The sequence below is a fragment of the Jaculus jaculus genome, chromosome 1 (assembly GCF_020740685.1).
Source record: "Jaculus jaculus isolate mJacJac1 chromosome 1, mJacJac1.mat.Y.cur, whole genome shotgun sequence".
In the NCBI taxonomy this organism is placed as follows: domain Eukaryota; kingdom Metazoa; phylum Chordata; class Mammalia; order Rodentia; family Dipodidae; genus Jaculus; species Jaculus jaculus.
The window spans coordinates 130,733,022-130,759,628 of record NC_059102.1 but is presented as its reverse complement, the minus strand read 5'-3'; the positions used below and the strand labels follow the sequence as shown (position 1 = coordinate 130,759,628).

Sequence of the window (26,607 nt, the reverse complement as noted above, 5' to 3'; positions counted from 1 at the left end):
GCATTTAAATGGGTGCTGGAGACCTGAACTCAGGTACTCATGCTTGTATGGCAATCACTTTCCCAACAAAGCCATCTCCTTAAGCCAGCTTTTTTTTAAAGTTGTTTTACTGTTTGGTTTGGATGCAATATCCCCTGGGAAACATTATAAATGACTCATCATGAAAAGAGTATGTGTCATTTGAATAGCGAGTGTAATAAGCTTAGAAGTATTTTATAAATTATCAAGTCCTGTGGGGCACAGACTTGTAACCTAACTCCTCTAGAGGCTCAGGCAGGAGGGTTACAAGTTTAAAACCTGCTTGGGGGCTGGAGGGATGGCTTAGTGGTTAAGGCGTTTGCCTGAAAAGTCAAAGGACCCAGGTTCCATTCCCCAGGACCCACGTTAGCCAGCTGCACAAGGGAGCGCACGCATCTGTAGTTCATCTGCAGTGGCTGGAAGCCCTAGCATACCCATTCTCTCTCTCTCTCTCCCCCCTTCTTTCTCTGTCAAATAAATAAATGAAAATAAAAAAATTAAAGAAAAACCTGCTTGGACAACTCAGTGATAGATAACCTCAAAAAGAAGAGAAAGCTGGGATATAAATCTGTGTTGTGCTACCTAGCATGTGTGAGGTGTTAGGGTTAATCCTCAGTACCAAAAGAATAAACCCCAAACTTGAATAAAACCTTTAATAACTATTGCTTTGTATCTAACTACAGTGAAGATTCAGTTTATTGCCTTTGCTCATTGTTTGCCTTTGAATGCTTTTCAAGTAAGGTTCTCATCTTCCAGCCATAGCCTCAAACTACCTTCTTCATTCTTGGTCTCTTTGGTCCTTGAAACAGCAGCTGTGTTGTCATAAATCAGCTCCTAGATTAGATAGTGTAACTTAAGCTACACTACCCGTGCCATATAATCTTCACAGGTCTGTGATAAAGTGAAAATGAGGTGCTGGTAAAAACACCTGTGATAATCCCGCTATAAAGGGCAGATGAGTTGAGTCGCTGAGTACTGTATTTCCAACCGGACATGCACATGAATGTCCACAGAGGCTCTTTTTGCTCCAGCAGCCAGTGCTTTTTCCTGAGCTCCCACTGCTGCTATTCCCGCCGCCTGCTGCACTGCTCCCAGCCGCTGGTAAGGGCCCAGTGGCGGTGCGCTGGAGAAGAGCGCGCAGGTGCCGCTCCCAGGGCCGACTCAGAGCCCAGGTGGGGCTCACACGAAAGGAAGCCCCGCCTCCTCGCCCGCCGCGAAGCCAATGGACAGCTCGTCTCCGCTGCGGGCCTATGAGCCGGCGCAGGAGGCGGGGCGGAAGGCGGAAGGAGCCGCTTTCACGTGAGTAGGGGGCGGGGAGGGCGGGGGCAGGGCGGCCTGGAGTCCCGGGCGGCGGTGTCTCCGGGACGGCGGTCCGTGCGAGACAGCAGTCGGGTACGGCGGCGTTTTCCCTCCTCTTCCCCTACTCTCCGCCCTCCCGGGGGGCTATTTTTCTGCGCCCCTGAGAAAGCGGGAGCTGTGTTCTCCCCCGCAGGGCTGGGCCGGGAGCTGGCGGGGAGCTTCCTCGACGGGCCAACTTGTGAGGGGCGCCTTGATTGGGGGTGGGGAGCCGCGACCGAAGGGAGGGAGGGCGCATGCGCGGCCTGGACGCCCCGAGCCCCTGCCCAAACCGGTTCCCCCTGTCTGGGTGGGTGTCTCCTCTAGTCCTGCCACCGAGGCCTCCTCCCTCCCCAGCAAAGCCTGTTCCTAGACTTCAGTGTTTTGGTCTCGGTCCTGTTTGGGAATGCGTCTGGTCGCCTCCTCGCCTCAGTTTCTCCGTGTCCCACTAGGCCTGTGTGACTAGATGGACTCGGGCCTCAGTCTGGCTTCGTGGGGCTGCGTCCAATTTGCAAGACTTGTTCCCTTTTCCGTATTTCCCTGCCATCTCATACTGGTCTGTCTCATTCTCTCCTGCAGTTAAAAGTGTCCCTGGCATCCCACTCTTCCCGTGTACCTAAAACACCTGCTCGTTTCAATACCTCACCACTGTCTTAATTCTCAGCAACTTTTAAGGTTATGTGTTGATGGCTAACCCCAGACTTCCAGGTGTTCTGTTCATTGCCTAGTACTAGTTTGTTCTGTAGGCTTCTGACATCCCAACTGTCTTCTGCGTCTGCATACCTGTGGAGACTCCTATCTTGGAAGCCAGTGCCCTAGCAGACTGTTAAGATTCTCGTGCTCCTAGCTGCTTTAGCTTAAAATAATGTCCCAACTTGAATTTGAGGTCTTTGCCTCCCCCCTTCCCCCGGAAAAGACATCACCAAGGGCAGGATTTCACTATTTTAATCTTTTTTTTTTTTTTTTAATACTGACCAACACCTGTGTTTACATTTTTGTGGCTATAGTAGAAAGTGCTAAGTATGTGGGTTACCAGCTTCTTTGTTTATTTAGGCAGAAGAACAATGGGAAACAACGAAACTTATATTAAACTGTTTGAAAGTAATTTGGAAATAATCTTACGTGCCAAGGAAATATTTTTTTTAAATAAATGGAGACCTGTTGTCTTAATTCACCTCTATATGGGGCTATAAATTATACTGTATATTAAAAACTTTAGAGCTTCCTTAGAAAAACAAAATATATAAGGGAGAGAATTATTTATGATCTTTATAGATAAAAGTTTGTGTTAACATTTGAATACATGATTGATTTGTATGTACTCACATTTAGTTCCCATGCAGTGCTTTGAGTGGCTGAGGCAGGAAGATCATGACTTTAAGGGGCAGATTGCACTACCTAATAAGACCCTAACTCAATAACGAAAAGAACAAAATGTTCACTTGTAGCTTTAATGTAGAATATTAATTCATCTTCATGATTCAGGTTGCAGTTTTGCTTTGTTGTGATGATGCACTTTTCATTGTTTCTGTTCTTTTTTGTGGGGCGAACGGTGGAACCCTGTGCTATACCACCAGACTATATTGCCAGCTATTGTTTGTGTTATAACTTCGTGTACAGTTAACTCATTGCCCTTAATATGATATATATTTGTCCAGAAAGTTAGCCTTTCAGCTTCATCTTTTTTTTTTTTTTTTTTTTTTTTGCGTATTTGGCTTTGTGTCTTGGTAGTTATAAATGATAATGTGGCAGGACTTTTAATGTTTTTCTTACCTTTTCTGTTGCATGTTGAGCTAAGTGTACTACTGAAGGGAGTGTGATTTTTCTATACAGTATAACTGAGCTTTGCAGTCTGGGATGGTCTTTTTTTCTTTTTGGTCATTGTCTTTTAATCAGTAAATATCCAGCTAAATAAGATTTGTGCTCTTATCTTTTCCTAGTGATTGTTTTAACAAGTCACTTTAAAGGAATTAGTCTAAACCAAAGCCATTGTTGAGTATCTTTGTGAAAACAGTGGTGTACTAAAATTCTGACAGAAGCTACCTATAATTGTCTTTGCAATTTCTAGAACTGTCTGATGGGATGTCATTAGACTTCTTAAGCATGTGGAATAAATAAGCACAATGCTCTTAATGATCTCTGGAAAATAAAACTCATTATTTTAAGGGTATCTACATAATCAGTATCTATAAATCATTTTGGCGCTTTGTATGTAGTTTTCTTTTTAATCAGTGTTTCATAGTTAGATCCAGAAGAAAAGCAATAGAGAGCTAATGAATTTTACCCATTAGTATTAATATACCTTGGAAAAAACTAACAATTTTAAGTTCATTAGTTTTTCTCTCTCTCTCCCTCCCTTCTTTCCCTTCCTCTTCCTCTCTTTCTTTCTTTCTGTCTGTCTCCTTCCTCTTCCCTCCCTAATCTCTTGGGAAAGCTGGTTAAATGCTCCTCCTCTTTTAGCATTGTTATTCTTTAGAAAAGTTGTAAATTGAAGCAATATTGAATGGGTATTTAAGCTTAAAGTGCAGCCATGGTTGTTGACTACCAGCATTGGTTCTTTTCACATGCAAAGACTGACCAAATATGGACATGTTCAAGTCATGAATGTGTTGCTTTATAGAGTTTGACCTGAAAGTTTCTATTCTCTTCCCAATTTAACCTTAATACTCTGAGGTCATCATCAGTGGGAATTTTAAGATTGTTTTTTCTTTCAGAGTAGAGTTTTGTAATGCCTAAGTGCCCTTACCTTTTCATATCACTGAAGAGTAAAATAAAGCCCTAAATCTTCCCTTAAAGTTCATAAACAATATTGCCTTGGAAATAAAACATGAAAAAATAAGTTTTGTTTGCCTATTCTGCCAAATTTGGGAGTTTGGACCTTTCTAAGAATCAATGCACAATCGTTGCAAATTTCCACTGAAAGTTTTACCAGCATTTCCATTATAAGCCATGAGTTCTTGAGATCTGTAAATCTTTATGGCAATAAATTTTTCTTAATACCAATGTCTTTTTTTTTTTTTTTCTTTTGGGGGTTGGGGATGATATACCATCTTGTTTCATAGTCCAGGCTGGCCTCAAACCCATGATTCTCTTGCCTCAGCCTTCCAAAGGCTGGGATTCTGAACATGTACTATGCATGTAACTTCAAGTCTTGCCTTTTATTTATTTGTACATGTGCATGGGTGTACCAAGGTCTCATGTATTATGCACATGTGTGTATGTGTGAGCGAGTGTGCACACGTGTGAGTGTGCTGGAGTCCCTGGCCACTGCAAATGAACACCCAGTGCAGAAGTTATTTATTTTGTTTTTCAAGGTAGGGTTTCACTCTAGCCCAGGATGACTTGGAATTCACTATGTTGCCTCAGGTTGGCCTCAAACATGGCAATCCTCCTGCCTTTGCCTTCTGAGTGCTGGGATTAAAGGTGTGTGCCACCATACCTGGCCTGATGCAGAATTTTAATCCATACCAGCAGGCTTTGTGAGCAAACACCTTTAACTGCTGAGCCATCTTCCTAGCCCATGTCTTGCACTTTTGATGGTATATTAACAGATGAATTTCTGTGGTAACTTTAACATAATGTTACTATCTCAAAGTTTCACAGTAATTTCACCATTTTTTAATTTTCTCTTGTCTATTTTCCTTTATACTTTTTTTGTTTTGTTTGGGCTTAGTTTTTAGTTTTTTGCTTTAGCCTAAGCTGACCTGGAATTCACTGTGTAGTCTCAGGGTGGCCTTGAACTCATGGCAGTTTTCCTTCCTCAGTGTCCCAAGTGTTGGGATTATGCATCACCATGCCAGGCTCCTTTATACATTTTGGTAATTTTCAGCCCACAGGCTATAGTGATAATACATTATTCCATTTCTGAGGATGAATCTTGAATCACATAAGTGGTCTAGTTTTTAAAAAAATATTTTTATTTACGTGATAGAATGGGGGGGTGGGAGGGCCTTTTGCTACTACAAATGAATTCCAGACACCTGCAACACTTTGTGCATCTGGCTTTACGTGGGTACCTGGGAATTGAACTCGCACCAGCATGCTTTACAAGTAAGCACCTGTAACTGCTGAGCCATTTCTCCCTAGCTCTTATAAGAAGACTCTGAGAACACAACATTACATAATAATTTGGTTAGTAAGAGCAGTCAAGTCTAAATTAGATTAAATGTTGAATGTGTACTACTAATGGAAAGAGCCAATAATTTTAATATTCTTTGCAATTAACTTTTTTTTGGAAGGTCTCCTGATAAGCTTATTCTAACAATGTGAGAGCAGGAATATGTCACAGAAATCTCTTTGCTGTGACACGTGGTTTTTCTTTGCCTGTGTGATACACTGCAGAAGAGAAATTATTCTTTCCTTATTATACTTATCTGTTGAATTTTCTGTGAAATCAGGAAAAAGGTGATTTCTGTCCAACCTTGGAAAGCTAATACATATGTTAAACTGTCCTATTTATAAAATATTTTATTTTGAGGTGCAAGAACTGGTCTTTTCAGACAGATTTAAAGCATCTATGGGACTTAAATATTTATGTATTTCTTATCTTCTTACTCAGTACCTATTACAGTGGTGTGAATGAATGGCTCAGTGAAATCCTAGTTGACATCTTTACCAAATGTCCTTTGGACCAGGGCCTTCTCATGAGAAATTATAAGTGTCATCTTCCAAGCATTTTTGGTATATTCCCTTGAAAAACAAACAGATGTCATAGAAAATAGAAATTGTATGACATTTGTTTTAGTCGTCTTCTTAGTGACTGACTTGACGTTAAATTCACATAGACTAAACAGGTATGAATAATGCAAACACTTCAAATCTAAGTGCTCATAAGTGAATATTTTAAATGAAATAAAGATTCATTTTCTTAATTATGGATGAGAAGGAACCATAATACTGATTTCTTAAATACAAAAAGTATTTTTAAAATTCTTCATTATTTTAAACTATTCATATTTATATATAAATTTTATTGTGCTTCAGAAACCTGTTCAGAAAAAATGAAAACAAGGATAATTCTTTTTAGCAAGGGTGAACTTGTAAATGAGTGGTAGTGGCACATTAACATTACGTGAATTTCCCCTTTCTTCCCAGATGTAGTTTCTATTGTGAAAATGGCATCCAAATAGCAAGTTAAATATTTAGTTTTATAGATACTGTGATGAAATGGCATAAAGTCAACATACTTAAGAGTTATAGAAAAAATAAAAGAGCTATTTCCAGATACAGCCATAGAAACAAAAGAAAACTATTTGCAGTTTTTTTCTCAAGTATCAACATTTAAGTAATCAGCACAGTTTGATGAGTTGTTTTATGTGCATTTCATCTCCTTTTCTTTAGCTTGTACTTTTCATTAGCATAATTAGGGTAGAGATGGGGAGACTGTTAACTTTGGGATCAGAAAGACATGAAGTCTTAACCTTTACTTAATATATGGCTGGAGGTAAGTTATTTACCGATTTTGCAATTCACTTTCTTCATTTATAAAAATGGAGCTAAGTATACCTACATCATGCAGTTGTACTGTAAAGCACTTAATATTTTCCCCTTTCCTAGATGCATTCATGAGACAATAGTATTCAGTCCCCTCAATTTTACAGAACTAAAATTATAACATTGTTCAAGTTCCTGTTAGATCATATTGTTAATTTTTTTTCAACTTAAAATATATATATCTATTTATGAGAGAAGGAGAGAGAGAGAGAGAGGATATGGACATACCAGGGCTTCCAGCCACATCAAACTCCAGATGCATGTGTCACCTTGTGCATCTGGCCTACATGGGTCCTGGGGAATTGAACCTGGGTCCTTTGGCTTTTCAGACAAGTGCCTTAATCATGAAACCATCTCTCCAGCCTTATTTTCAACTTTTTTAAAATTTTATTTATTTTTTTTATTAGCATTTTCCATGATTATAAAAAAAAATCCCATGTTAATTCCCTCCCTCTCCCCCCATATTGTTAATTTTTAAAGGATTAAATAGCCTAGAGGGGCTTCATAACTCATAAGAAAGGGAGAATGAGTGAAAACATTAGCTTCTGGCATTTTACTGTATTTATTTTGTGAGTTTTATCTTAAAGATCCCATAAAGCTACAATCTGGATTTTAAAACTTTTTTTTAAAGGATGAATAGATTTCATCCTTTAAAAAGAAATTCTTTTTCTTAAAAAGAAATTCCAACACATACAACATTGGTAAACCCTGAAGAAACTATACTAAATGAAATAAGCAAGTTTGTAAAACAAGTAGACTCTCATTTGCTCATGAGTTACTGGATTACAATAGTCCTACTGACACACTAGAATGGTGACTGCAAGGTAATGGAGAGCCAGTAGGTACCGTGTGAATGTACACAATGCTACAGAACCATACACTGAAAAATGGCGACAGTGCCGGGCATGGTGGCACATGCCTTTAATCCCAGCACTTAGGAGACAGAGGTAGGAGGATTACTGTGAGTTTGAGGCCACCCTGAGACTCCATAATGAATTTTAGGTCAGCCTGGGCTAGAGCGAGACCCTACCTTGAAAAACAAAACAAAACAAAACAAATGGCTGCAGTGATATTTTGTTACAAGTAATAATTCAATGTTCAACTTGTAAAACATTTTTTAAAAAAGCTTGTCTCACAAATTCCTGTATTTTTTTAAATTTAGGTATCTCCTTAAGTTTTTTCAAAAATGGAGATAATTGAAAGAAGTAAATTGTTACAACATCATATGTTATAATTTGTCTAAGTGTAACTTTTAGCTGGTTTTTCTGACTTTTAATTACAAGTGTACACAAAATGATTAACTTCTCTTTTGGTTTTGGCCTTTGAGCTGCACTTAATGCACTAATACATTAATGTGGTTCTTTTAGCCCAATTACATAATTCAAAGAACAGCTCCCAAATTCAGTCAGCCTTAATTCAAAGATATGTCTGTTGTTCAGCAACTAGTAGTGGTAGAAAGAAATTTATGATTTTTTTTGAAGATAAGATGGTGTTTTATTTACTTTGTTAGATTTATCTCAACCTTCTCTGGGATAGGCTGTGAGAAATACATGTGAAAACCATTGCAAGGAAAAGTTTAAAGACTGAAAAGACAAAAGCTAAGATTAGCATGGTTTTAGTTTCTTTGTTTAATTTTGCTTGCCTAATTTGGTCCTGGAGATCAAAACCATGTCTCAAACATGTGCTGTTCCACTTAGCTACACTCCAGCCCTTTGTTTAATGTTAAAAGGCTACAAAACTCCACAGGAATTGACCTGTTACAGCATCTTTGAGCCTTGATTATTATGCTACTTTCTATTTTGGTCTCTTTTCTGAAGAGAGTAAGCTTACCAGATTTTTTTAAAAAAAGAGGTCAGAACTGAGAGCAGCCCAGAGAATGGCTTGGAATGAACTAAGAATGGAGATCTAGAGATACCAAGGAGCAGAGAAATACAGTTCAGGGAACGGCAGAGGTACCTAGATAACTGTGTTTGAACCAAGTTCTATAATTTTCTCTGAATTCAAGCAAGTTACTCAACCTGTCTTAGCTTCAGTTTGTCATACAAAGTTAATATTTATCTGGCAAAATTAATGTGACATGGACAACAATGCATTTAAGTCTTTTAGCTCCATGTTGTCCATAAAATTGACACATAAGTAATTAATAAGTATTACTTTCTTGTTAGGTTTAGCAAGATGATTTAAACATTCTCTTTAAGAGTTTATAAAGCTGTATTCATTTGCTTACTGAGAAACAAAATTTGCTTAATGATCAACCAAAATGAGGGGATTGGGGAATAAAGTGGTTTGTGTTTGGTCAAAATGAAATCCAAGGTATTGTTTTGAGATACATTATTATTTAGTTAGTTAGTTGAGAGAGAGAGAAAGAGATAGATAGAGAGAATAGGCATGCCAGGGCCTCTAGCCACTGCAAGCAAACTCCAGACACATACACCCCCTTGTGCATCTGGTTTACATGGGTCCTGGGGAATTGAACCGGGATCCGTAGGCTTCACAGGCAAATGCCTTAACCGCTAAACCATTTCCTCACCCTGAGATTCATTATTTTTAATATTTTAATTGTTTGTTTGAGAGAGAGAATGTGTGCACCGGGGCCTCTAGCTACTGTAAAAGAACTCCAGACCCATGTGCCACCTTTTGCATCTGGCTTACGTGGGTACTGGGGAATTGAACCTGGGTCCTTAGGCTTTGCAAACAAGTGCCTGAAGTGCTAAGCCATTTCTGCAGCCCTCATTATTGTTTTAAGTGGTGTGTGTAGTGTGTTTGGGGGGAGGGTGCAGTGGTTAATTGGTTGCTTTGAGACAGGGTCTCTCTGTAGCCCAGTCTGACCTTGAACTCACAGCAGTCCCCCACCTCAGCCTCCAAAGTGCTGGGATTAAAGGTATGTGCCACCACACACAGCTTTTTACTGTTTTTTGGATCATAATAGGTCACATACATTCAAGGGATATGATATGTCTTTAGCCCGGAGTGATTGGCCCACACCTGGAGGTGGAAGCAAGAAAAATTTCAAGTGCAAGACCTCTCTGCCTGACCTATGTAGTGAGACTTTGTCTCAAAGAGTAAACCAAAAGCAGTTTATTTTCGTCTCTTCACTTTGATCATCCATTATCTATATCCATATTCCCAGTGACTTGCATATAGAACCACATATTGATTAGACCTTTTTACACTAACACAGTATTGTCCCCTACTATCTAAGGGAATGGTTCAGATACTCTACCCCATACCAGAATGGCACAACATTTACAAATAATATATGGGCATGCTTGTATATCCTCCCATGTACTTTAAGTCATCTCTGGATTACTTACAATACCTAACACGTGAAAATATTTTAATACTAATACTGTGGTGATATAACAAGAAAAAGTGTGCAATTTTACATTATGGATGCAAGTTTTTCTAACTATATTTTTTATCCTCAGTTGAACCCATAGGTGGGGATTCCATGGGTTTGGGAAGGCTATGTATCAGTCAGTCAAACTTACTGAACACTGGTAATAAGAAATAATACAGAGATAATATAAATAAAACAGGATGTTGTCCAAAAATAGTTCAAGTGGATTGCTTTTGTGCAACATTTGGCATATTGGTTTATACTGAGCATTTTTCAAATGACTAGAGCAATGAATATAGTGGCATAACAGCATTATTTATTTTGTGGTTATGCTATAACTCTTGTGATAGAACTTAATAGCAGACAGGAAGACTTGAAACCCTAGGGGAAAAAATAATAAATGTTATAAAAGAGGGGAGGAACGTTTGAATAGCTGGTTGTATCAGTAGAATGCTATGGGGGGAGGGAGGCTAGAAGCCAAAAACTGAAAAATTTGGTGGTGGTTTACTATGGTGTGATAGAACAACATAAGCTCTAGCACAGGCTGGCCTAGAATTCACTATGTATTCTCAGACTCATAACAGTCTTCATACCTCTGCCTCCCAAGTGCTGGGATAAAAGGCATATGCCACCATGACAGGCTCATATTTTTTAAAAAAAAATGTTTTTGTTTTCTTTTTCAAGGTCAGGTCTCCCTCTAGCCCAGGTTAAGCTGGAACTCACTCCATGCTGGCCTCAAACTCAGTGATCCTTCTACTTTTGTCTCTTGAATGCTGAGATTAAAGGTGTGTACCACCACACCTGACTTCATACAGTTTTTATTCAAAAGCAGCCACAGGATTTGAGGAAAGTGGGCAGGGGTTTGATATAGGCTCATAACTAAGTTTTAGAAATTAAGTAATTTGGGACTTAATGACTAGAGAGTCTATTGAGAGAGAGATTTACCCATGATAATAACATTGTTTATCATTGATAGTAAATTACAAGTCAGTGACATGAAGGGTGATGAAGAATGGTTAGATTAGGGTAATGTTTGATACTAAAATGCATTGGAATTCCCAAGGAAGATAAAAGAAGCTTTCTTTTGTTTCTCTTGGATCTGTGATTGTTAATCAAGATAGAGTAAACTTGGCAGGAAAGATACACTGTGTGGCCAGCTATGGTGGCACATGCCTTTAATTCCAGCATTTGGGAGGCAGAGGTGGGAAGATCATCATGAGTTCGAGGCCACCCTGAGACAACGGTATAGTGAATTTACAGGTCAGCCTGGGATATAGTGAAACCTTACATCGGGGGGAAAAAAAAAAAAAGCTACACTGTGTGATGATGCATGAGGGTTTGAATGTATGAAATTGGTTTTGAGATGAAGATGGGGTACCTGTAGTATTTTGCCATGTGTTCTCATAATACTCAGCATCTGCCATTAATACACCACATACTGCACTGTAACATAGTTACTTGTTTATCAGTCCATTTTCTCTATTACTGTAAGGGGGTGTCTACCCATCAAGAGTAAACAGTACCCTTTATTCGTCACCATAACAAGCCAGGTGTGATGGCACATGCCTTTAAACCCAGCACTTGGGAGGCAGAGGTAGGAGGACTGCTATGAGTTTGAGGCCACTCTGAGACTACATAATGAATTCCAGGTCAGCCTGAGCTATAGCAAAAAACCCTTTCTTGGAATACCAAAAAGAAAGAAGGGAGGGAGGATCAAAAAAAAAAACAAAAAACCCAAAACATAAATAGCTATGTTGAGTTGGAGAGCAAAGAACAGACTAGAGTATTATCATCATATAGTAGATACATCCATGTTAGCCAGTGAGATAACTAAGGAAAAGAACAGGGATAGAATTCTCAGAATAGGCAGAAGGAGTGCAACCTAACTAGGACTAGGTAAAGGTTGTCAGAGATGGAAAATGAAGAAGAAATGTTAGTTTCAGAATAAGGAAATGATGATTAATTTCATTTACTTCAGAAGTAGAAGGCAGGAATCGGAATAGAAGTCCGCTCCATCCACTCCATGCATCCTCCTGGTAGAAGGTAGGGACTAAAAGGATCATTTGGGTTTTGAAAATTTACATTATTGATTCATTTCTTCCTTCCTTCTTTTTTTCTTATTTGTTTATTTGACAGAGAAAGAGGGAGAGAGAATGGGTGCCCTAGGGCCTCCAGCCACTGCAAACACACTCCAGACGCTTGTGCCCCTTGTGCATCTGGCTAATGTGGGTCCTGGGAAATCTAACCTGGATCCTTTGGTTTTGCAAGCAAAGGCCTTAACTGCTAAGCCATTCCTCCAGCCCTGGTTGTTTCTGTAAAAAAGAGGTTCAATGAGGTGAGAAGTAGGAAAGTCAGTTTGGGGGTGTTTTGTGGTTTGGGTTTTTGTTGTTGCTTTGCTGTTGCTTATTTTGAGAAAGAGCTTCTTGTGGTATTCACTTTAGTCTAAAACTCTAGGTTCAGGCAATCTTTCTACTTCAGCTTCCTGACTATCATGGGATGTGTGTTGCCATGCCCTCCTGGGAAGTTATAATTTAGTAATAGTTGGGAATCCCATTGAAGTGGCAGGAGATAGAGGCAGTTCACCCTACAGGAAGGAAGCTCTGGTATGGGAGGTGGGCTATAGCTTATTTTGTCAAGTTCAGATAATGCCCTTGTAAGGTTGATAGGTCACTTAATAGTTTACGCTTCTATTAATTTTACATTAACAATAAGTCCGCCATTGCAAGTTCACTGTTACTGATCAAAATAATGTAACTAGAAACAAGTCAAACATTTATTAGCACTCTATCCAAAAAAAGTTCAAGTTTTGTTGTAGAAGGCAGCTGCTGTTGAAAGACTGTCAAAAGAGCTCTTAACTTGGGCACTATTTTGCATTTCTATCATTATTAATGGGGTCTACAGGAGACTGAGAATAAATAGGCATTTTCAACAGTACTGAGATGAAGTGTTTGGTTATGAGAGAGTAAGAGAGGATTGATGCGCCAGGGTCTCCAGCCAGTGCAGTCGAACTCCAGATACATGTGCCACTTTGAGTGCATGTGTGACCTTGTGTGCTTGCATTGCCTTGCATGTCTGGCTTACGTGGGACCTGGAGAGTTGAACAGGGTTCTTAGGCTTCTCAGGCAAGTACCTTAACTGCTAAGCCATCTCTCCAGTCTCTAAGGTGTGTTTTTTGCTATAGTCTTTGAAGAGGTACATAGTTGAGCATAAAAATGCATTTAATGTCACAAAGCAGTGAATTTAGGCAAAAAGTTATAAAGAGTTTTGGGTTTGGGAAGCTGGCTCAATGAATAAAGTACTTGCTGCTTAATTAAGCCTTAGTATCCAAGTTCACTCCCCAGTCTTTATGTAAAAAGCCAGAAGCTGGAAGCCATTGTAGGCTTCTGTAATCTCTGCATATTGACTACAAGATGGGAGGTATAGATAGGAGAATTTCTGGAAGCTTGCAGCAAGTGCAGCAGTCAACAATAGCAGCTAGAACTAGAGGGACTCTGCCTCATACAGGTTGAGCTGACCCAAAACTTGTCCTCAGACCTCCACATGGCACCATGTTATGTTTGTGTCTGCACTTAATATATGAACACACACATGCACACAAAACTTTTTTTAAAATTTTATTTACTTGAGAGAGAAAGAGCAAGAAGCGCAGGTACACGCGCGCGCGCGCGCGCACACACACACACACACACACACACACACACACACACACACATAGAGAATGAGCACACCATGCAAATAAACTCCAGATGAGCATGTGCCACCTTCTGTATCTAGTTTACTTTGGTAATGGGGCATCAAACCTAGGCCCTTCGGCTTGCTTTGCTGTCAAGCGCCTTAACCACTGATATATCTCTCCAGCCTCAAAATATATTTTTTTTCTTTTTTGGATTTTCTAAGTCGGGTCTTACTCTTGGTCTCTCCCAGGCTGACATGGAATTCACTATGTAGTCTCATTGTGGACTTGAACTCATGGCAATCTCCCTATGTCTGCTTCCTGAATGCTGGAGTTAAAAGTGTGCACCACCACACCTGGCCACACTTTTTAAAAGAAAATATTTTGTTTATTGTTATTTATTTGAGAGCGACAGACAAAGAGAGAAAGAGGGAGGGAGAGAGAGAGAGAAGGAGAGAGGAGGAGGGAGGGAGGGATGGAAGGAATGAATGGCACGCTAGGGCCTCCAGCCACTTCAAATGAACTCCATGCATGCACCACGTTGTGCATCTGGCTAAAGTGGGTCCTGGGGAATTGAGCCTTGATCTGGTGTCCTTAGGCTTCACAGGCAAGCACTTAACCTCTAAGCCATCTCTCCAGCCCCAAAACTTTTTTCTTAAATAGAATTTTGATATTGTGAGACTTATTCTCTTATCCCCTTTCTACTTCTTTTCTTTCCTTTTTCTTCCCCTCTCAATCAGGGTGTCACTGTGTATCCCAGACTGACTTCTAACTTGTACTCCTTCTGCTTTAGGTGCTGGGATTATTTAGGTTTGTTCCTCCCTGCCAGGCTGAGACTGACTAATGCTTTTAAGTTATTTATTTGAGAGAGAGAGAGAGAGAGAAAATATGAGTGAGAATGGTTGTGTCAAGGCCTCCAGCCATTGCAAATGATTCCAGAGGCATGGGTCACCATGTGCATCTGGCTTACATGAATCCTTGAGAATCAAACCTGGATCCTTTGGCTTTGCAGGGAAGTACCTTGACTGCTAAGCCATTGCTCCAGCCCATTTTTCCAAGTTTAAAAAAATTTGTTTATTTAGAGACCTAATCTTTCCTAGGTAGCTCAAGTTGGCCTCAAACTCCTAATCCTCCTGCCTCAGCCTCCCTAATGCTGGGATTACAGATAATTACTGGTTTTAAATCAGAATCTCTGTTGATCTTTTGTGTTAGTAAGGATATAAGTAATGAAAGGTTAGATGAAATGAAAATGTAGCACAATAGAATTTGGTTATGATTCGGGGGCTAGTAAATACAAGAAACTATCATCTCAAGTGACTATTAAGAGGTATAAAAACAGAAGCATCCCAGAATTTGAATTTACCAACATGACCCTGTTAGTAATAACATGTTCTGAGATTCATCACTGTAAAGTAAAAGGAGATAAAAACAAATACCAAGTCACACACACATCTAACTCACTCTCTCTCAAATTAATTCATTTAAAAAATTTCTCTTGTGGAAATTGATAATATGATTAGTAAGTAGTAAAAGAGTGTGTGTGTGTGTGTGTGTGTGTGTGTGTGTGTTTAATGCTAATCAAACCCTGGGCTTCCTGCATGAGCTGGAACCTCAGCCCTAATTCTAATATTCTGAATGGGATTCTTCCTAGCTCCTAATTGTATGCTTCACTGTTACAAGTATGAATGCTGCTGTTATTGTCATTTAATAGAAGGTTGCCTTAGTGAAATGTGACACATGATTGTAATTCCCACATTTAATAGGATTACAAGTCTGAGATCATCTTGGGCTTTTATAGTGATACCTATCTCCACTCTAGTCCCAGGTAAGATTAAAATAACAGAGTTTGTAAATCTATTCCAAAAGTATATGAAATGCTAGAACTTTGCTTCACTGTGGAGGACTGGGAAGGCTGGTTTTATCCACAACTCATAGACTGTCTTCACTTCTGTCCATAAAGGCCAGAAAAAAGGGAATCTTATTGTGTGATTTTTTTTTTTTTTTCTGTGCTACTTAGTGTTTTGATAAACCTCATTCCTGCTGGGTGATTTGGTTACTTTCAGTTGCCAAAACAAACTATAAAGTATCTTACAGTGTGTATTTTTCTATCAGCTCCTCAAAGAAAACAGGTGGGACTTTGAGCCTCCCAAGTCTTAGTTCTGTGGTAAGTAGGGCTGGAAAGATGGCTCTGATAAAGGTGCTTGCTTCCAATTTGTTCTTTTGACCCCCGATAATTATAGAAAGTGGCTTGTTTCTGATGACATGGCTTTAAACAATTTTCCCACATCTTTTGCTGTCACACTATTCTCTCTGTTTGTCTCTTGGTTTATCGAGGTAGGGTCTCACTCTAGCCTCGGCTAACCTGGATTCACTATGTAGTCTCAGGGTGGACTCAAACTCACGGTGATCCTCCTACCTCAGCCCCCCAGGTGCTGGGATTGAAGGCATGAGCCACCACACCTGGCACTATTGTCATTTTTTAAAAATATTTTTTATTTACTTGTGAGGGGAGAGAAAGAATGAGAATACATAAGGGCATGTTAGGACCTCTTGCCACTGCAAATGAACTCCAGAAGCATGCCCCACTTTACACATCTGCCTTACATAGGTACTGGAGAATTGAATCTGGGCCAACAGATTTTATAAGTAAGTGCTTTTACCACTTAGCCATCTCCCCAGTCCCATTATTCTCGTTTTAAAAGATGAATGATGCCAGGCATGGTGGCGCACACCTTTAATCCCAACACTCGGGAGGCAGAGGTAGGAGGATCACTGTGAGTTTGAGGCCAGCTTGAGACTTCATAGTGAATTCCAGGTCAGCCTGGGCTAGAGTGAGACCCTACTTCAAAAAACCAAAAAAAAAAAAAAATAAAAAAAGAAGAAAAATGAAATGCTAATTGAGCATGCAACCTAACTTAAAATACAAGTTCTAAGAAGGATGCCTTTACTCAGTAACTCAGTGTTTGGGGACAAGGCTTGAAAGAGGAGGTTCCTCAGTAGAATGGGGTCAGGAGAGAGGAAACAAAAGAAGATCATGTAATGGCAACATGACCAAATTATAGTATGTTCATATATTAAGGTTTACAATAAAAATTTAAAGAAGGTATCATTTTTGGATTTTGAACACACAGTTTTACCTTGCTAAATTATACCATCACCTTCAATCTTAATTTTCTTGTCTGTGAAATGGCAATGTGAAGATTAAGAAGTATTCATTATCAAATTACAAACATAATGTAAAAATCAAGTTATAGATGCTGAGGACATTAATAAGGGAAGCAACTCCATTCATACAAATGAGAGTGAGCATGTGGACTGAGAGGAGGAAGTTTATATTAAGCAAGGAAACCATCTAGGAAAGTCTTAGGAGGGCAGATCTGCTGGAGAGATAGCTTAGAGGTTGGGACATTTGCCTGCAAAGCCAAAGGACCTCAGTTCAATTCCTAAGAACCCACATAAATCAGATGCACAAGGTGGCACATATGTCTGGAATTTGTTTATAGTAGCTGGAGGCCCTGGCATGCCCATTCCATCTCTTGTTCTCTCTCCTTCTTTCTTTCTCTCTCACTCTCTCAAATAAATAAATTAGAATTTTTTAAAAAAATTGAAATAGATATCCTTAACAAAGGTCTAGGTTAATTCTGATCCCACTATGTTCTCATAATTCATTACCCTAAATAATTCTTTTTAAATTGTACAATTTGTCTCTGTTCTCTGTTAAACTAAAAACTCCTATTGGGCAAAGTTTGATATATCTTGCTTACCATAACTTACTTTCATTTACTAGATGCTTAGTTGAGTATTTGGTCAATGAATTAAAACATTTTTCTGACTTTTCAGAAGACCATTGCAAGTTATTTTTTCAGTGCTATACTCTATCTGTATAACTATTGAATTTTTTTGGCAGGGGGTTGTTCGAGGTAGAGTCTCATTCTAGTGCAGGCTGACCTGGAATTCACTTTGTAGTCTCAAGCTTGCCTTGAACTCACAGCAATCCTCCTACCTCAGCTTCCTGAGTGCTGGGATTAAAGGCGTGTGCCACCATTCATCAGCCTGGGCTAGAGTGAGACTCTACCTGGGAGAAAAAATAAAAATAAACAAAGGGAAAATCAGGAATTAAGTTGGAGAGCTTAAACACTCAGAACCTTATCAGTGTGATGAACATGGAGCTGTAGCTTTCTTAATGGGCTGACAGTATCATGTATTATTCTGTTGATGTTTTGGCAGCCAAATGGATACACTGACACAAAGTATACAAAAACAGGTTTTAAAATGGTAAATGAATTTGAGTTTATTCTAAGAGTCAATAAGTATCCATATGACTTTCCATAAGTGATACATCTTCATTTTTCCCTTGATGTTTTTTGGCATGTAACCCATTTATTGTATAGTGTTCATATTGAATTAAGTTCTGAGCAACTGGGCTGTGAGAAGATTAAGTATTTAGTGAAAGGTATTTCCCAGCTCTAGGATTTCTGCTTTCCCTGCCTTGAATTTTTCTCTATTGTGTGTCAATGTGAAATTTTGTCTGTTTATAACCATCTAGTATTTTAACTTAAGTATAGACAATTCTAGGAAAACCTTAGTTATTACGCTTTTATTAACCAAATAATTTAATTTCATTTATGTATACAGCTTTACAAATTAAAGAATAGAAAACAATTTAGTAAACTTTGTTATTTTTGTAAGCCAAGAGTTGAGTTGCAACATATGCTAAAGATATCACTGTAGGTAGGCAGGATTATTTTGAAGGAAGTATATCTTATTTATTCAGAGTCTGAAGTATCTTCACCCACAAACCATAAAATTCTCTTTAACAAAACGAAAAGCCTACATTGTAAGTAGTGATCATCTTGGGAAAAATTTTGAACACAGTTTTTGAAGATTTTCCCCCCATGTTTTTTGGTAAGAATTAGAGCATAGCTAAATATATGGCAGACATTCTATATGAGTATCTTTATGGTTTTTGTTTTTCAGGCATTAAAAAATATTTAATCATTCATGAGTTGAGCCTCATTCTTGAGTTATGGATGACAAGGCTTCTGTTGGAAAAATCAGTGTCTCCTCAGACTCAGTGTCTACTCTTAATAGTGAAGATTTTGTCTTGGTTTCCAGGCAAGGAGATGAGACACCATCTACAAATAATGGAAGTGATGATGAGAAAACAGGACTCAAGGTAAAAGTTCCTAACTCAGTCAACTTTGCTTGGCCTTCCTAGACCATTATACTACTTGGCCGTAAAGGAAAGGGGATATTTAGGGTTGGGTTGGGGACATGGAATTAATGTACTTTTTCGTAATGTTAGATGTTTGTATATACTTAATGAAAGATTTATATTTGATTAAGGATCTTACTTTGATTAACTTCTCTTACATTTCCAAAATCCTGTCAAAACTAGTATGGCATAAATATGTATAACATTAGTATTGTTTTTAGTTTTCTATTAGAGGTGCTTGTTTATTTTCTGCCTAGTGGTCTGAAGTAAAGTCCACTGGTAGATTAGCAATGCCACTCACAAAAATATGAAGTTTCAATAACCAAAACAGAACTATAAATACCTGGCCTGTGAACACTCTGTTTATGTGTCTTCAAAGAAACTTTACTTATTTTCCTATACTCTGTTATACTCTGCTCTTTCTGTATATAAATGAAAACAAATTGTCTGTTTTCATTAAAAATACAAGTAATTTCAGGTTTTTAATTTCTCTTTACATCTGTTTACTCAGGAACTATCCTTACTAAGTACTAGGGATATACTAGTGAATAGCACAGGCAAAGCCCTCTGCTCTCTTGAGCTTTTCTTCTAACAAGGGAAAGAGACTATAAACAAATGAAGAAAGTAAACATGTCAAGTAAATATGTGAAGAAAAACAAAGGATACATTGAAAAAAGGTGAATGACTTTAGCCAGGCATGGTGGTGCATGCCTTTAATCCCACCACTTGGGAGGTTGAGGTAAGAGGTTCACCATGAGTTTGAGGCCAACCTGACACTACATAGTGTTTTCCAAGTCAACCTGGCCTAAAGTGAGATCCTACCTAAAAAAAAATGAATGGCATAAAATGATTGATTTTTTGACTATAAATTTTTGTTCAAATTTTATAAGCACTCTTAATCTCACTCATACATATGTAAAGTTAATAAAACACAGTAAAATAGTATGTAACAGTTATTATTTTGGAGAAGGTATTGAGCAAGCTGAGATGTGTAGAGCACTGAACACTTACCTAGCAAGGCACTGGGTTCAGTCTTATGCCCTGAAAACAAAGGGGTTGTGGAGAAAAAGGAAAGGAAGAGAGATACTGTTTGAGGCAGTACTTGAATAAAATAAAACGGTAGCCGAGCAGAAGTTTGGGAAAAGCTCTCCAGAGGAAATGTCAAATACAGAGACCCCAAAAGCTTAGAGATTAAAGCAGAGTGCGCAAAGTAATGAAGCAAGGGATGAGGTCCAATGTTGGGCAGGCCGATGACATGTTTGAAATCATGTAGAGCCTATGGGAAGCTTGGACTTGGTTTAAATATGAAGAGAAGCTTTGAAAAATTTTGAATATAACATCTAATTTGTATTTTAAAAGCACACTGGCTGATAGGAACGTACAGAATGACAGTATGCCTTACTTCCCAGCAAAACTGGTGACAATTGTTAAAAAAAACAAAAATTAATATTTCAATTTTCTGGAAATGTTCACAAAAAAGATACAGTAAATGAAGCAACATTAATTCAAGAAAATGTATGAAAATTCATGAAGTGCTATAACAACAGTTTGCTATTTGAAACATACCCAGTTATTTCTTCCTCTCTTCCCTGAGATGATCAGTTTATTATATACTGATCCAATCAAGAAGTTGAGATTCCCATACTCCTGCTCCCAGTCTGAGGGGCTTTTCCTGGGGATGAGCGGCACTCATTATTACCCAGTCCCTACCTGCTTGTTGCTAACCAAGTGTGACTAACCTGGAGGCATCCTTTCCCTGCTCGCCCTTGTTCCTGAGGTAGTGGCTCGCCTTTTGGCATAGCAACTTGACATAAAGTTGTCACTCAGCAAGGTCATGGCACTGAATTGTTCCCACTCCTACCTCAAGAAATATGGCTAAGCGGTCGTGGTGGTGCATGCATTTAATCCCAGCACTCGTAAGGCGGAGGTAGAAGGATCACCATGAGGTCAAGGCAGTCCTGAGAATACAGAGTGAATTCCAGGTCAGCCTGGACTAGAGCAAGACCCAACCTTGAAAAAAACATACAGCTCAGAGATTTTTCCCTACATGGAAAAGGAAGTCATGAAGTAGTTCTAAATATCTTCCCAAAGGAGGTAAATAAGTTCAAGCTTCAGTTTGCTCTCAAAAATAGTGGAATTTGAGCCAGAGTGTTTGTGCATGCCTTTAATCCCAGCACTCGGGTTTCAGGAGGAGCTCTATAAAATAGTGGAGTTTGTAGTGAAAGGTAATGTAAGAACATAATGGACATGAGGATAACTGCAAACCACTGATTTTCCTGTGAAAACTGGGAGGGTACTAACAGGGGTCAAAGGAAACCTCAAACATTAATTTTTACAAATTTCCTTTCAAATGCACCCGAATTTGCTTGACCAGTTTGTGTATCAGTTGATTGTTGGAGCAGTGCATTATTGAAGTAGAGCAGTCAGATAGCATTGGAACTACTGGAGCACATAAATATGTGTGCTTATAGAAACTGAGAGCCCTGAAGAAAACACTTTTAGCACAGAGTCACTGGCAGTTTCAAGTCTGAACCTCCTGAGGAACATCAGAACTTTAATTCTACTGGGATGGAAGAATAGAATATACTAAAATAGGTCAGCCAGTGCTTTGAAGCCCTCAAGTGGGGAACATCAGAATCCCAAGTTGATATGACTTACTATTTAAAATGTCTCTGTTTCCAACAACAACAACAACAAAATGTGAGACAGGCAAAGAAACATGAAAATATGATCCATGTTTGAGGGGAAAAAATGATCAGCCAAATGTCATTGCCAGTGAATGGTCATTGAATTTAACACATAAAGCTTTCAGAGTAGTTTTGATTATGTTCAACAAATTAAAGAACCCTGTACTTAAAGAAAGTATGTAGAAAACAGTGATACTGACCAGAAAATAACACTAGAGAAGTTATTTTACAAGAACCACATGGAGATTCTAGAGTTGGAAAGTATAATAACTGATATAAAAAGTCACTAGAGAGCCTCAAATTACAGCTGCCAATAGAAAGAATTCATAAACTTGAAGACCAGTAGAAATTAGTCAAAAAACAGAAAGAAGAAAAAATAGCAAACAAGATCTCAGAGAAATATGCATATTGAAAAAAATTTATGAAAGCACTCCAAAGGCAATAAAAAGCCAAAGAGAAGGGGAAAGTCTTTTAAGCAGCTAAGAATAAGTGATTCATCATTACCAAGAGAAACTCAGTAAGATTTCTAGAGAGTGTCTCAGCAAAAGCAGTAGAGGCAAGAAGCTAGTGGAGGAACAAACACATTGCAGAGTTCTCCAAGGGAAGCAGCCAAGGCAGATGAAGAAAAAACTGCCAACCAATCTGTTTCAGACACCTTGTACATCCTGTGAGTTTATTTCTAGACCACTATAAGAAAGTGAATGTCATAATAAACCAAACAGAAATTTTATGTTTGTATAGTACACTTAAGGTTATAGTTACACTCTGCTGTGGTCTTTGTTGGATGGAATTTTGTCTTAGTAAAAGGGAACCCTAATTTGAAAATGCTGTATTGATTTACAAAATAATAAAAATCATCTTAGCCTCTTAATTACTTGTAATCTTTTGGCTGGTGGAGGACCTCCTTGCAGGCTGATGGTGATTGACAAATCAGGGTAGTTGCTGCTGAAACTTACTGTGGTTATAGCAGTTTCTTAAAATAAGACAATAAAGATGACTTCATGAAGTGACTCTTTGTTCATTTTAGTTTCATTAACAATTTCCATGATTATAAAACAAATCCCACTTTCCCCTTTGAAACTCCATTCTCTATCATATCCCTCCCCATCTCAATCAGTCTCTGTTTTATTTTCATGTCATAATCTTTTCATCCTATTATGATGGTCTTGTGTAGGTAGTGTCAGGCACTGTGAGGTCATGGATATCTAGGCCATTTTGTGTCTGGGGGCAGCATGTTATAAGGAGTCTTTTGGCTCTTACATTCTTTCCGCCACCTCTTCTGCAACAGACTCTGAGCCTTGGAAGGTGTGATAGAGATATTGCAGTACTGAGCACTCCAGTCACCACTTCCCAGCGCCATGATGCCTTCTGAGTCATCCCAAGGTCACTGCCATCTGAAAAGAGAAGATTCTCTAACAAAAGTGAGAGTAGCATCAATATAAGGGTATGAACATTAAGAGAAATGCTTATTGGGCAGTTTGATAAGCATAGGAAATACATGTAGCCAGACAGCAGCAGACATTATACCCCCTAGGGCTCATGACTACCCCTGTTTTAAGTTTTCAGTATCAGGGATGTATTCCCTCCCATGGAGCAGGCATCCAGTCCAATTAGAGGGCACTTGGTTTCCACCATGACAGATGTGCCACTATTGCACCGTTGGCTCATTTGACCTGGCTGGCCAAATATAAGGCTTGCAGTGTCCACAGTTGAGTATCTTCCCTGTTGTTTTCTCTTTCTCCCATTGAACTGCATGCAGAATGGCTTCTTCCAGCTTTCTGTCAGCTGGTCTACATGGAGGAGGTTATCAGCTCAGTATTTCTCAGTGTCCTTGCAGCCCAAGTATGTGGAATCTTCAGCACTAGGGTCTTACCATCTATTCCTGGTGGGAAACCAAGGGCCTTGGCAATGGCCTGTTATGTTTTGGGGGCATCAGGGACCTCCCTGGCCAACAACTCCCTGGAAGTTATCCCATCCCGGCACTGAAATTTTTCTAGCAATAATCTACTCCTGAGTGTTCCATTGTCCAAAAAAGTAGGTTTTCATATGATTTATTTATATCCTCTTAGATTTTGATTAGCCCTCCCTCCACCTTTCCTTTACTCAATATCTTCCCCTGACCTCACTTTGGGCCTTTTCACCCCCATTAATTTATTCTTTTACTTACATATATACAATACCGTCCTATTAAGTAACCCCTTCCCTTGCATTCTGTTCCCTTTATAACTATTTTTAGCTTACTGGCCTTTGCTACTGGGTTTTCTTCCTACTCACACAGAAGTCCAATCATCTGTAGCTAGGATCCACATATGAGAGAGAATATGTGATGCTTGGCTTTCTGGGCCTGGATTACCTCACTTAGTATAATCCTTTTGAGATCCATCAATTTTCCTGCAAAGTTCATAATTTCATTTTTCTTTACCGCTGATTAGAACTCCATTGTATAAATGTGCCTTATCTTTGTTATCCACTCATCAGTTGAGGGACATCTAGACTAGTTCTATTTTCCACCTATTGTGAATTGAGCAGCAATAAGCATGGTTGAGCAAGTATCTCTAAGGTAATGAGATGAGGTCCTTAGGATATATGCCTAGGAATGCTATAGCTGGGTCAAATAGTAGATCTATTTTTAGCTGTCTTAGGAACCTGCGAACTGATTTCCACAGTGGCTGAAACAGATTGCATTCCTACCAACAACGTAGAAGGGTTCCTCTTATTCTGCATCCTTGCCATCCTTTACGGTCATTTGTTTTCATAATGGTAGCCAGTCTGACAGGAGTGAGATGGAATCTCAACATAGTTTTAATCTGCATTTCCCTGATGACTAGGGATGTAGAACAGTTTTTCAGATGCTTATATGCCATCTGTATTTCTTCTTTTGAGAACTCTATTTAGTTCCATAGCCCATTTTTTAATTGGCATGTTTGATTTCTTTCTAATTTTTTGAGTTCTTTGTATATCCTACATATTAATCCTCTATCAGATGTATAGCTGGCAAAGATTTTTTCCCTTTCTGTAGGTTGCTTCTTTGGTTTATTCAGTGTCTTTTGCCGTACAAAATCTTTGTAATTTCATGTGGTCCCAGTGGTTAACCTGTGGTTTTATTGCCTGAGCAATTGGGATTATATTCAGAAAGTCTTTGCCAAGACCAATATGTTGAAGGATTTCCCCTTTTTCCTCTAGCAGTTTCAGAGTTTCGGGTCTGATGTTAAGGTCTTTAATCCATTTGGATTTAATTCATGTGCATGGAGAGAAAGAAGAATCTGTTTTCATCCTTCTACAGATACATATCCAGTTTTCCCAGCACCATTTGCTGAAGAGGCTGTCTTTTCTCCAATAAGTATTTTTGGAATTTTTGTCTAATATCATGTGGCTATAGCTTCCTGGACTTACATCTGGGGCCTCCATTCTGTTCCATTGATCTCCATGTCTGCTTTTGTACTAGTACCATGCTATTTTGTTTGTTTGTTTGTTTTTACTGTGGCTCTGTAGTATAGGTTAAAATCAGGTATGGTGATAACCACCAGTCTTATTTTAGTTGCTCATTGTTTTATCCAAATGAATTTTTGGTTTGTTTTTTCTATTTCCATGAAGAATGCCATTTGAATTTTGTTGGGGATTGCCTTAAATGTGTAGATCGCTTTTTGGAAGATTGCCATTGTCACAATATTCTTCTGATCCAGGAACAAGGGATGTTTTTCCATTTACTAGTGTCTACTGCAATTTCTCGCTTGAGAATTTTAAAGTTTTCATTCTAGAGATCCTTCACTTCCTTGGTTAGGTTTATTCCAAGGTACTTTATTCTTTTTTTTTTTTTTTTTGATGCAATTGTGAATGGGAGTGATTCTCTGATTTCATCCTCTGTGTGTGTTGATAGCATATAAGAAGGCTACTCATTTCTGTGTATTTATTTTGTATCCTGCTACATGGCTGTAGGTGCTTATCATCTCTAACAGTTTGCTGGTAGAGTCTTTAGGATCCTATATACATATACACACACACACACACACACACACACACACACACATATTAAAAATTAACTGATAGTTAAGGTATCTGTTCCACTGATTTTGCTATGGATTTGAGGCCATTCTGCCCTACAGAATGAGAACTTGTTTCTCCTTTTGTACTTTTGAATTTTTTTTTTGAATATGTGTGATATGCATTGTCATGTGTGTGCAGGTGCATGTGCACATGAGGTTAACATTTACTTTTTTCTCAGTTACACTCCATCCCTTATATCTTTGAGATGGTCTCTCCCTGAACCTGGAGCTCACCAATTTGGCTAGACTAGGTAGCCAGCAAGCCATAGGGATCTTCCCAGCTCTGGCTCTTAGTGCAGGGATTATAGGTTGTATCCCCATGCCCCTTGCTTTCATGGGACTGGAGATCCAAACTCATCTTCTCATGGTTGTTTGGGAAGTACTTCACCCACTCAACCATCTACTCAGCTTTCTGGATTTTCTTTACTTGAAATTTGTTTTTGTGAAATTTTCAATTATTCTTTCTGTTTCTAATTTGATGACCTACTTATGGTAAATGGACAGAACCCTTAGGATTACTCCAAAGATCTTTCATCACATTCTTTTATATTGCTTTTCAAAAACAAACACTGCTATTTTGTAGAGGATGCATGTAAAGAAAGAGTCATCCAAATTTAAAGTATTTCTTCTGTGTTCTTTCATGTAATTTCAGAACATTTCTATATGCTAGTGAGCAAAAAGATCCAGTAGTCTAAAGAAAATAGAAACTTAACTTAGGATGTGGGAAAAGGGAAGAGTCAAGGAAGGCTTCTTCCAATAGGCACAGTTATAAAGTAGGCCCTTTGAGGAAAAGTAATGATGTA

At 38.7% G+C, this 26,607-nt stretch overlaps 1 protein-coding gene across 2 annotated transcripts in view; it reads left to right on the top strand.

Moving 5' to 3' along the window:
- The window catches only part of Rabgap1 (RAB GTPase activating protein 1), a 180,840-nt gene that overhangs the window by 8,807 nt on the left and 145,426 nt on the right, over positions 1 to 26,607 (top strand). Inside the window, exons 1-2 of one of the 2 annotated variants that reach the window (XM_045140729.1) lie at positions 1,341 to 1,410; positions 18,837 to 19,035. In XM_045140729.1, coding sequence (XP_044996664.1) covers positions 18,886 to 19,035 — 150 coding nt within the window. In that variant the 5' untranslated portion in view covers positions 1,341 to 1,410; positions 18,837 to 18,885. Of the gene's footprint in view, positions 1 to 1,340; positions 1,411 to 18,836; positions 19,036 to 26,607 lie in introns of those variants that run through there. The other variant, XM_004662784.2, reaches the window with a different exon arrangement.